The 12,455-nt window shown below is 44.9% G+C and overlaps 1 protein-coding gene across 1 annotated transcript in view; it reads right to left on the bottom strand.

Moving 5' to 3' along the window:
* The window catches only part of LOC126540564 (diuretic hormone receptor-like), a 230,872-nt gene that overhangs the window by 15,241 nt on the left and 203,176 nt on the right, over window positions 1-12,455 (bottom strand). Inside the window, exons 8-11 of the mRNA XM_050187400.3 lie at window positions 8,349-8,436; window positions 5,268-5,334; window positions 3,372-3,457; window positions 1,927-2,059 (exon numbers count right to left, since the gene is read on the bottom strand). Of these exons, the coding sequence (XP_050043357.1) occupies window positions 1,927-2,059; window positions 3,372-3,457; window positions 5,268-5,334; window positions 8,349-8,436 (374 nt within the window). The remainder of the gene's footprint in view (window positions 1-1,926; window positions 2,060-3,371; window positions 3,458-5,267; window positions 5,335-8,348; window positions 8,437-12,455) is intronic.

The raw sequence follows: 12,455 nt of genomic DNA, 5'->3' as shown, positions 1-12,455 counted from the left end.
GGAAAGCGTTCACTAGTAACCTGACGTCGAATCGCATGGTGAACAGAATGCATTTCGAGAATAACAGTGTAGACAATTTTTGTCTAACCCTGGTACATAAACCAGCGAAAGCAACGAACGTAGCGAATCTCACATGTATTACTTTTTCTCCGTCGACCCATCAGATATATTGACATTTCCTGCTCTAGTACTGTGGAAGATTTTCCATCACTTCAGAAGTAAAAATGTCCGAATATGGTTTTTCGGATTAAATTTTATATTCTTCAGGCGCGAGCATCTGAAGGCAATCTCCTTTATGTGAAATCGATCATAGCTATTGTTCTCTGCTCAAATGAGTTTACAAAGCGAAAATCAATGCTAGACGATGATAACAAGCTTAGCATTCGATAAACAGTTATTCTTTTTTTCCAGGCCATACAAACGCGTCATCTCGATTTCGCGAAGTGTCTACCATCTGAAACACGGCTACACCATTTTCGCATCTCGTACGTGCCGTTACGTTTTGGTGAATAAATTGGATCCTATCGTATCAGTGAGTTTGAGGCGTTATCTCTTTTTTTCGCGTCTTATGACTCTTTCTTTCTGCTGTAATCTTCAACATAAGAATTTGTGCATCACGACGACCGCAGGCGCGGTAGCCAAGGTGCCTTAAGTGGGAGACGTAACGTGTACGTGATAATCTCTTTAGAAACATTGCGCTTATAACACATTAACGCTCGATAATTATGGCGTTGAACGCATTGCAAAAGTAACCGATTCCCTCGTTGCGCTGTATTTCGTGACGTGGCCAATGTACGCAGTAAAAAAAATAACTTAAAGATTCCGTTTGTGCAACATTCAACCCTGCCTGCTGTATTTCACGAAGTAGCGATAACTTTCCATGTGACCTTGCCAGGCGGAAAATACCTGCATGCGAAATATTATCCAAGCAGGGCCTTATCTGGTAGGTTTTACGCCAATCGCGTGTCGCGGTTCATGACGCGTGCCTTGCCCTGAGAATTCGAGACCCCTAGGCATGGTAGGAACACCCGTTATATGGAGGTGCTCTTTCTTTGTAGGAAGTTAGTCAAGCAAAATTTACAATTTAGGTGCCATGCAATTTTCTTTTGTAAGTTACGGTTTCCGCGTGCCAACAAGCGTAGTAGTTTACGTGGCAGCGATGAGATGTAAGCATCTAATACAATTTGCTCATCTACCTTTCAGTTTTTCTTCCCGCTTTTCTTTACCTTATGAGCATTTCGTAGGGAACCCAATAGCACAGTGGTTATCTAACGCGGTTTTCAGTTGAACATATATGTTACCGCCTAATTTATAACGCTAGTGCTCCGAAGCACTGCTGTTACGGATGGGCTAAGTATTTTTTTTTCTTTTCATTTCCGAACACCTTTCCTTCTTTTCACGTCTGCCTGGGGAAAACATTTACCAAACTCTCAATGGCTGCAACTGGATTTTCACTGTCTTCGCCGTAGTCCGATGGTATGTCTGTGATGCAGGAGCTTGCGTTTTATTAGACTGCGAGTGAAATGCGACTTGTTATAATAAGTGCCCTTGTGTGGATTCCAAGTCGCGTTTATTTCATTGCCCATTTTTCGAGATATACTTACTACCCGCACTTCGCTGAACAAATACTTCACAACCGATATGTTTACCTCCGTTGCCAACTATGATTTCTTTAATTGCTGCAATATTGGTATATCATCGGAAACTAGAACATGTGAAAGCTGCTGCTATTCTTTTTTGCAGTGTGGCCGCTAGTACCTACGCATAGAAATGCGCAGTATGTGTTGCAGAACAACAACATAAAAAAAGAGAAGCTAGGCCGCCGTTCTCATCGCATGAATCCAACTATACAACAGAAGTAGAAGCTTACAGATATACAGAAACAGCGAATGAAACGTATACTTTCACGCGGACCACACGACTGACCTGAGTGGAGAGCAGCGTGATTTGCAGATAGGTGAAGATGACCCTGGCCGTCTTGTGCTGGGGCGTCCAGATGACCAGAATGTAGCTGACGCCCAGCAGAGGAATCAACACGAGCAGTGCCTTAGCCGCTTTCCTGCATAAGAGAAGATCAACAAAACTGACTGGGTGATCTAAAACATTATGCAACAATGATATCTACACAGCCAGAAGGGAGACGCAGAGAGAAAGCAATAAGATGTAAGGTTGAAAGGTGAACCAAACGGCTCTCTACTTTACACTAGGAGTAAAAGAAAGACGTACCTAATGTGAAAAGTACTTGGTGGCTGGTAACGCACGCGGATTCGAGAACGGTCAAGCACCCGCCCCACAAATCTCATCCTACGACGGCGAATAAGAAAGCCATCGCCTCTAATTTTTACACGAAATTACAGCTCTAAATGCGAAGTCAACATATCCATTCCGAGTGATGGAAGTTTCTTGGACCGGCCCGTCCTGATCTGCTGGTAGCTCCGCGGCACGGCACTGCTGCCAGTTGTTGAAGATGGCGTTTTCATTGTGCTTCAACACGTCCATGGCCTACGAGAAACGGAGCGAGATTCGTTTTCTATATATGTATACGTAGCAAAGGACGAACGTCCATCGAAATTCACAGGGATATGCAGCCCACTCATTGGGAAAGGTCGTGGTCGGGAAAGAGGCCGTGGAGATTTGCATTGCCAATAAGAGTTCGGAGAGGCCGCTTGCGTCGCTGACTAGCGACACAGGGGCATCTTAAATTTAATGCTGCGATGGGACAAACGTCTGAACCCGTGTGGGGATTGGGTGGAAAAATAGTGTAAGGTACGTATATGCGTAGTTACCTTTATTTATCGTATCTTGGGTAATAAAATATAGGGGCAAAAACTTTCTAATTCACGCTCGTACTATGGCGTTTATCTTTGCTGTCCATTTAAATTAGCCTAATTGTACTGAACTACACACTTTCATGTAGATGCTAGAGGTCAATTCATTCGCATAGGAAGCCTTTCTTTTCTTTTAAACCTTAGTGCTTGCTACTACTGGGGGAGTTCCCATTCTGATAAAGGTTGATCCTGCAAGGTTTAATTAAAAGACTAAATTATGGGGTCTTACGTGCCAAAACACGATTTGCTTATGAGGTTGACTTGATTGGGGGAATTTGGACTACCTGGGGTTCTTTAACGTGCACCTAATCCGGCAAGGTTTCATCTCAGCCTCACGTTTTGTGCTCATACAACCGACGCCGGCCCTTTTATTGTTTCATTATTTCCCGCTATATATACGGGCGTAAAATGCGATTCTACCAGCACTGACTAGTTCGTTGTAAGATCCCCCACTGCGTGAATAGGCAAGCGTTGCTCTAAGACACCCCGACCGATTAGAGCCCTGTGAAAACGGGCACACCTGTAGTGACACTAAGGCCTCACCGGTACTGCTGTGATTCCACCGATGTCGCAGCGCGGAGCTTGGTGATCAGCACCCACATGATGTGGCTGAGGAAGAAGATGTTTGTCTGGAATTTAAAAAAAAAAGAGAGAAAGCAATTTGGCTTTTTGTCAGCAGCAGTTTTACGCAGCACTGCTTCTCCCTGGCCATAAGGCCGTAAGCACACGAACGCAATAAACTTGAAAAACGGCAGTTTTACACGCCACTATGCCAATCTGCATGCAGACCAATTATCTTACGTTTTCTAACGCACTTCTTTCCACAGGATTTGCAACTTTCATAAAGGTACATATAGTTTTCTTTTTCACTGCGATTCCCTGCACAGTATAAATTTCACGCGCCTTGCGAGAAACCAGCTACGTGCTCTTAAAGCTCCCGGATTATGCTTCTTTAACGTGGTGGCCACATACGATGCGATAGGAGGGCTGCTTCGCGGATAGTATGTCAACCGGCAGCTAGCCAACGTGGCGTGGTCGCTACTGTATGACAAAGCATCCCGCCTTCCACACGCTTCGGCACGCGTATTTCAGTCACAAAACCACCCAAAATATTACTACAGATACTCGATAACTCATTGGAGTCAGGCTTACTTCCAAGCAAAGAGAAGTACATTTCTAGAGATGTTTTTCGTTCTCCACGTCTTTTATGAGCAGACAATTATTGTGAATTTTCTTTCACAACTTGGCTGTATGTCTCTCAGCTAGAAAAGAAAGCAATATATTGCGAAGAGTAGTTTTCGCAATGTGGTGCACAGGACTGGGTTTGAAGATCTTGAATTTGCTTCGTTACAGCTACAGTCTGTTGTGAATTGTCATTTACAACATGAAAGGTGCCATAATAGGCACCATTATGTAACACGCCCAGGGGGTATTTAAGGCAACAAACATGAATTAATCAATGAATGAATGCATAGCGAAGTCACAGTGCAGAACATGGGGGTCCGGGCAACTTACCCATTATGTAACACTACCGCTTATTTACTCGGAAGGCTTTCAAGCGATCATAGTCATATCATCGTCGATCCATCCACAGATGTTAAAGTGAACCAAAAATCGGTTGTCCTTTCGAATGCCACCGACTTAAACACCCTGCAAAGCGACTTGTGTACGTTCTACTGAATAGCGTGCTCGCTTACTTGTACACTTTTCGCATGTGAGAAGTATCTTCTAAAGGGACACTCATGCGCGCACTCGTATTTGCCGTCACAACGCGAGATGCAGCCGTTCTACATTCATAGCACGCATCGCATGTTACTATGCGTCTACCACCGCCGCAAACTTAACGACGTAGTAAGCGCACACCGTCGACAATACTGTTCAGGTAGAAATAAGGACTTCTGTGTCTGTTTCGCAATAAGGCACAGGTGAAATAAGTTGAAATAGTGAAATAGCGAAAAAATGAATTGTGCGAAAAGCTCAGCAATTTAAGTATATCTTTTAATACATAGACGCATGCGTTTCTATCATGAACAAACAAGAGACTAACACTTTTGGGCGTGCTCCTACGCGCTCTTCTATTATATTAGCGATATCTGAAAATAATATTACCTTACTATTCATCAATTCATTGTAACTCCTCAGAGAGGTCATGTTTTTAATGTCCTTGGTGTGGCTTGCCTTTTTTGTAGCTTTCTACTCGCTATTCTGGGTTACGGCGTCCTGAATTTCTATCTAAATAAAAGACAAAATGTGGTGATTACCGCATATGTCCACTCTCACTACAAAACCACGAATTACTTGAAAACCCGTCCTGGGAGAACCGTGTTATCATCAGAGTTATGAATATGCACCTCGAAGACAAGTAATTTTTGACAGGATTGGATGTAAAAGCAGACAGTTTTTGCTAAGTAGCAGTTTCAAACGTAGGTTTAAGCTTACCAGTAGGACTAGAATGACGGGTCCAATGAAGATGCAGTCGTAGATGTCCTTCAGCTGCCATATGCACCTGCACCAAAGACGAGTGGTTTGGAAAACGAAAACATTACAGTGGCATGTGTTAACGCAATAGCGTTAAGGAGCCCGCGTCGCCGAAAGTGAGGCGTCCGGCGTGAGACGTCGTATCGGCAAATAAGAGTTCGAACCACGCATACCCAGTCCTTCCATATGATGCCAGGAATTGGTTGAACTAATTAAATATCTCAAGCTAAAATAGCAGAAAAATCGTAAACTATGACTTGTACACAACCTACACAAATGATAGTTCTCGAATTATAATTTGACTATACGAGAAAACATAATTCTGTTACGTGAAAACTACAAAAACCCCTTCGCACACGCAAATCGGCCGCCGCGTCCGCCATTTTGTGTGCGCCAGCGCGATGGGTGTCTTGGGGGCCACGGAGCGGCGCGCCCGGTTCCTTGCAACGCCTCCAGCTGGCGCTCGCCTCCGCCGCATCGCAGCCCACGCAAGAGGCCCTGGTTCCACCACAAAACTCGCCTTCGTGCATAGCATTCGCGGCAAGCATTTCCAGGTAGACATTCCGACTACATAGGCTCCTTTCGCCGGGAAGCGTGAGGAGCAGTCAGGGATCTTTGAATGCTATCGCGTTCCACTCTAAAAGGCGAAGCTCAAGCGTACTCCAATTTCTTTCACAAGATTTTTAACCTGGAACACATGCTTTATTCTTACAGACACTTTGGCGATTATACTACACGTTAAGTTGGATATAAATTACAAATCTATAATTCCCAGATCGAGAGAGATATGTGGAGGGATAAGGGAGCACTGAGTTCAGTATTCGAATAACGGTCTATGGTAAAGAATTTAGAGAAATCATGTGAGGAGAGATGCTTCCCGTCTTTCACCAGTTAGTCAACTGAAGATGCTAATGATGATGGACGGTGACAAAATGAATGAAGTTTTCAGCTGTGAAAGTTACGTAAGACCCACCCAAAAACGCGTGGAGGCCAGTTTGCTGCAATGACGTAGGTCTACATTTGAAGCAGCAACGATTAAACACCTCAAGATGACTGACCAGGTAGAGATATATCAGTTGCCTGAAGGATACAGAAGCTTATCCTTTTGCGAGATCGGTAGTTGTGCTAATGCCGTCTGTGACCTAGCTTTAGTTATTGATGCTCATTGGACAAGCATGGTAAGGTAGCGATCTTGTGTTAATGTTGCTGATTGCACGGGAACGTCTGTGGTGCGTCCCATTCATGTGGTGGAACAAGTTGCGTTGTTCCTAGAGAAGTCTGCATCAACTGTTTGTAGGCGCAATCATTGATGTTGGCTTGTTTTGTTTATTTAAAGAAAATATCTGTCTGGTCAGCTCAATACTGGCCCTATCAGCATAAACAGCCTTTCTGTGGATCATCGATGTCTCTTGAAGACATCAGAACTTTATTCACTGCTCTTGGCTCTCAAGGAGAAATCAGTGCATAATGCGGCTGGTGAGCTCTATCTCCTTGACAAAGCGCAACAACGTGGCTACGTGTCGAAAAGCACAGTATGGGGATGGAAGTCCAGTACAAGAATGCGTTCGGTATAAATTACTGCGAAGGAAATGGAAAAAGCAGGAAATAATGGAGCAGATCTAAGCTTACGAACGGTGGGAAACTCGAGCTGAAATGCCTCGACCTGAGATTTAGCTCCTCACTGTTTTCTTTACTTTTTCTTTTTTGGGGGTAATGATGATCACTGGAAAATGGTAAAGCCAAAAAATACAACAAATGCAATGAAATTGAATTAATAGGACAATAAAATTTAAATAATAAAGGTTCTCAATTAGTGCACATGAGACCCTCAAATGCGACAAAGATATTACAATTTTAAGCGTTATTTAAACATATTTCAACAAAAATTTCCAGTGCCATCACCGACCTATTAGTGCATTTACAAGTATGTTAACTACACAACAAGCATCGCTGATGAATACCCTGGAAAATAAAGGTCTAAACAATTCTGTCAACGTCCCGAATAATCTAATAAGGGCGCCCACGCGATAGTATGCGGCCGATGTATTTTACATAGTTCTGATTTTCATTTTTCGCTAGCGACGAGCACAGCGGCATTCATGCCAGGAGAATTAGTAATTGTGGCTACTTATGCAATACTCACGTGGACTGACACGTGCATAACATTATAGAAGTTACACATTTTATGGTCGACAGCCATTAAAATACCGCTTAGAAACGCAGGGAAACAAAATATTCATTTGTTGCACAATCAAATAACCAAGCGCTATAGTACACCCACATTGTAAGATGATCCGACGTAGGAGTGAAAGGAACTGAGCAAGCGGACGCTCTTGCACGCCTAGCGCTAACATGGGCGCAAAAAGTGAGAGCTCCAAACATCTTTCACAATTCTAAGGATGCCATCCGCAATAATTTTACGGCGACTCAAAAGACTCCACACCAAGCCTGTGTGACCCACGGACTTACTCGGGAAGAGGCAACGCTCTTGTATCGCATCCGAATAGACTCTGCGTAATCCCCGGCTTGGTTATTCAAGGCTGGGCGATGGGCGTGCCCACTCTATGCCTTCTGTGGTGATATCGCCGACATCGAACAATGCATTTGGCTCTGCCCGCAGGTCGACACAGAAATTGAAGCGATGGTCGACAGCCTGCGAGAGAATTGTTCTTTCGCACGGGACCTCTGAAGACGTCATTTTCCCCGGAGGGTTCGCAGGAATCAGGAAGAGAGTGCAACGACTGCTGATTGCTTTCATGCGAGGCATGGAGTTCTTCGACGCGTGGTGACACACCCCTGATCTCAACTACCAGGAGGCTTAGGCGGAACGATTTCCGGCTATGCGTGCCAGTCTAACACCGCTTGCTGCGATACCACCACCTACTCGAGTATGAATGCTGCGGTGTGGTATGGTTAAAGTTATCATGATTTTTAAGAGTCTTAGAACATACTTATATGCACAGTTTTATACACTGAGTAACACATTGGTGCTCTTGAGTATTAGTCAGTGGCCAGTTATGGCACGCTTAGGTCAATACTCACATGCCTCCAGACAGATTTGGATCATTGTGGTTGGGGCTCAGGTACGCCTTGGTGACAGCCCATACTGACACGACGACTAGGGGTATTCCTGCAACAGAGTAACGGGATACGGTGAAAGTTTAAGAACCAGTCACATGATTCGCGAAAAACATTTGTGCATGTACCGTATGTCGGTAATACCGGGTATTTCTCCCTCGGTATACTGAGTTCTTTTGAGAATCGTTTACGGGCGGTAGCACAGTTATGAATTTTTAAACGTGCTGCTTGATGAAATGGAAGTTGTAAGTTAGAGAACTTATAGCGTATACATTTAATGGAAATAAAGTTTTTTAGTGCTAACTTTTTAAGGTACAGAACCTCGAAAGGTTTCATGCAAGTATGGTTCATCCAAGGCTGTATATAAATTTACACTAAGTATTTTTTTTTTCGCATTAATTTTGCCAACGCTAGGATATTGAAATATGACTTCTTGTCATTTTTAATAGAAGCAGAGCTTTGATACTGGCTTAACAGCAATGGTATGAAAGTTATTTATAAGATAAGAGATATTCACTTGAAAATCAAACCAAGGGGCTAAATTAGCATTTTATACAAGTATTTCACTATATTTAGGTCTTTTGAGCCACACTATATGTGAAACGTGTATATGTCGCTTAATTCAGGCCTGCATTATCTGTCGTGGCCATGCAGTAATATTGTTTGAATTCTCCTGCTTGTAATAAAATTAATAAGCAACAGCATCCGTTGTAACCAACACACACTTCAAGTTCAGCAGAATTACTCCGCCTGACTGCCTCGATAAAACCTTTACACGCATAAATCTGCTTTGCACCGGGTACTTCTCCCTAAAAAAAGTTTGCTGCGCTCTTCCTGCCCTTCTGTCAGAGGAAAACAGAATCAGCTGTCGTTTTAGACGGTTAGAAATAAGAAAAACATACGACAAGCCGGTGGCCTGCGTTCTTCTTGCATCTCGCTAAACTATAAACCCCATCCCGCGAATACCTACTTGCTAATAAAACTTGTCCAACCTGAAGGCTTTCTTTTCTTAAACTTTCTTGTAATTACCGGTTTAACAAAGCGAGCAGCGCGTAGGAGAGAAAAAAAAACAGTGCGCGCTTCATTTTTTAGGAAGTTTTTCAACTTTCCTCCGCTGAGAAAGTTGTTTCATCCACGCGCGCCAGCGCGGCTGAACAACACAAGTATAATCACATCACGTGGGAGTACAGCTTCGGCGCCAAAATAAAAGAATGCAGACATTGCCAGGCCGTTGCGGTGAGTTATACTGTGTTCTTTCTTTCTTCTTTTTTTTTGTAGCTTAAACTTTTATGGTTACGGCTCAATGCGGCGGGACGCTATTTCGCCGCCATTGCTTCCGCCTTGAGAAATGCGTTTCTTTTTTCGAAGCCGCCGCAGCAGGATGCTCTCAAGGAGCCGGAAGCTTTCGGGGCGCCCATTAGGCGGCATGCCAGGAAAAGCGATGGCCAGGGATTCAGGTATAACAAACGCTTTTGAAGAAGATAGAGGCGAATAACGAGGAAGAAAGATGGGAAAACGGGAACTGCCAAGACGCTAAGGCGCAAAGAAGCCAGCCTCCTTCCGTGTATTTTTCAAGCGGCGTTAAACACTGTTAAGGGCCTACAGCATTGCGAGCAAGGAGGGCACACTCTATCAGGACAATCACTTTCTTCTCGAGCCCTTCACGGGTGATGCGGCTTCCGTTTCCTGGTCTGCTGAAGGCGACCCTAATATTGAGCGCTAAGGAAGGATACGGGGGTCAGCAAACAATGTCTCGTTGGTTCCCTTAAAAAAACGCACTTATGGAAGCTGCACGGATGCTTGTACGAGCCAAGTATGGCGTCAAAGAAGGATAGAATGACTGCATACCACTTCAATATATATATATATATATATATATATATATATATATATATATATATATATATATATATATATATATATATATAGTTGCATACCGGGTGCCAGGCTTAAAGGAGTACTGACACAAAATGTGAAGTCGATATAACATGTGAGATCGATTTAGTTGGTCACACACGCATTGTCTATAAAATATCAGTGGCGAATATCGCTTAGAACATCATTAAAATCAATTTTAAAGTACGTGCGCGCAGCCAACCGCAAAACAGAGCACCTCGCGACATTGACATCAACCGGGATTGTAAATAGCCAAGAAAACGCTACGTCATGTGGCTACGTCACGAATTTTCGTTGGCTGTCATGCGGCTTACATGTGTTCTTCTCTGCTGTTGCTTGTTCTAGCTGTTGTAGTGGGACGCTCTCCGTGTCGCTGCAACTGCAGTTTTTTTCGTGTCCATCGGGATATTTCCCACACTATCAGCTTGACTGCGCTGCCACAACGTCCAACGCCGATTTGTTGTGTCTTACCATTGATTGTGGCCGATGCGGGGGTTTTGTTGAGGTTCGTCCTCGCCATCGCCGGCCGCAATATCTGAGTCGCTAATTGGCCACGTCTATAGCGCGAGACACATGGCGCGATTTTCCGTGCGATCTGTAGTACGGCGCGCCGTGTGCGACTTGCCGCATGCGGCGATTCGGGACACATGGTACGAATAAGCGAGCGGCGGCCCAGAACCGGCGCCCCTGCGTGGAAGTTGGGAATGCTGCGTAACTTCGAACAGAAAGTGAAAGCAACCGTATTTGCACAGCTATCTTGTTTGAAACAAACGATGACAATATAAACACATCTATGCGAGCACTGTAGACGTGTTTCCGCAAGGCCGCGTTGGCAGTATCGGATCCGTTGACAGCCGCCGATGGCCAAGAGCCGGCAGGCATAGCTCGCTGGGCCATCGAATCCGACACCGGTTGCGCTTGTGACGCGATCGCTTGCAGCTCGTATAACGAAGCGCCTATGTTAGTTGGCACAACGTGTACACAGTTATGTCACGCTTAAATTGCAGCACATTTGATTTCATTGGCGCCGACAGAAGGGAACGAGCATGCCAAGCGAGCTCGCGATCGCTGGGAGACGATGTAGGCCTAGCTCGCCGGCCGTCTATCCCGTGCCGAGAGTCCTTGCGATGCGTCCGCAGCTCGTAATAAAGCGCCTAAATTCGTCAGCACAATCAATGCCTGAACATTTAAGTTTCTCTTAAGTGAAAATACGGTTTGTTTTCCCGGTGCCGTTAGTAGCGATGAGTAAACAGGCCAGTCAGGCGAGCCGCTTCGTATACAGACGATTGCTGGCGCGTCTGCGCTTACCGCGTGCGAGTAGGAATCACGCCAACGATTTACTATTTCGCACAATGTTTTATAACTCGCACTCTTTCGAGGTCACTTTATTCTAGAAGTTATTTCGTGTCAGAAACAAATTGTAGCCCATGTATGTGCCGCCGTCAGCGGCGAAAGAGGTTCGCGTTTCGACCAGGGAGAAAAAAAAAAACAGACATGATCGGAGCGGCGAGGCGCCCGCTCGCCGGCCCCGCCCCGCCGGGTATACCACGTGGCCATGACGTTCACGCTACCGGCGCTGTCATTGGCTGCGGTCGTCCGACCGATGCGGCAGTCGCCCGACAATATTCAGCAAGTTGGTCGCGCACGCTGGCTGCGCGTCAGGGCATACGTCATGGCTTTTTGCAAACAGGTGACCACGTTGTTTACATTCCCGTTTGTCCCGTTTCGTTGCTCTCTGGAACCGAAACTTCGACTGCTCCCTACAAAAAAGACTGCAAATAATTACCTGTCGCGCTCTGAAGTAAATGAGGTTTCGTGCCGTGATTACTGGGTCATTAACTACTTATTAAAGCAGAAAAAACCACGTGGATTTTTTTTGTGTCAGTACTCCTTTAAAAGGTCCAGCATCCGGAACTTTTTCACCGAGAGTTTACAGATGTAAAGTGCTTGGTACAGAAGTTCCTGGTACTGGACGCCCTGAACAACACAGCCCTACACGATCTTCGAAGAATTAGTCGCTTGGCTGGACTATCACCAGAGCGAACAAGCATGGCCGACGCCCAAGCAGGCCGGTGAACGAACACCATCGAAGAAGGCATCGTTGAAGTCAGCCAGAAACCAAGGCAACGTAGCTATTGGAGGCCTGAACCACACATATTCTCACGTAAAACAGAT

This window comes from Dermacentor andersoni, chromosome 2 (assembly GCF_023375885.2).
Source record: "Dermacentor andersoni chromosome 2, qqDerAnde1_hic_scaffold, whole genome shotgun sequence".
Lineage (NCBI taxonomy): Eukaryota > Metazoa > Arthropoda > Arachnida > Ixodida > Ixodidae > Dermacentor > Dermacentor andersoni.
This window is presented reverse-complemented; position numbering and strand designations above follow the sequence as displayed.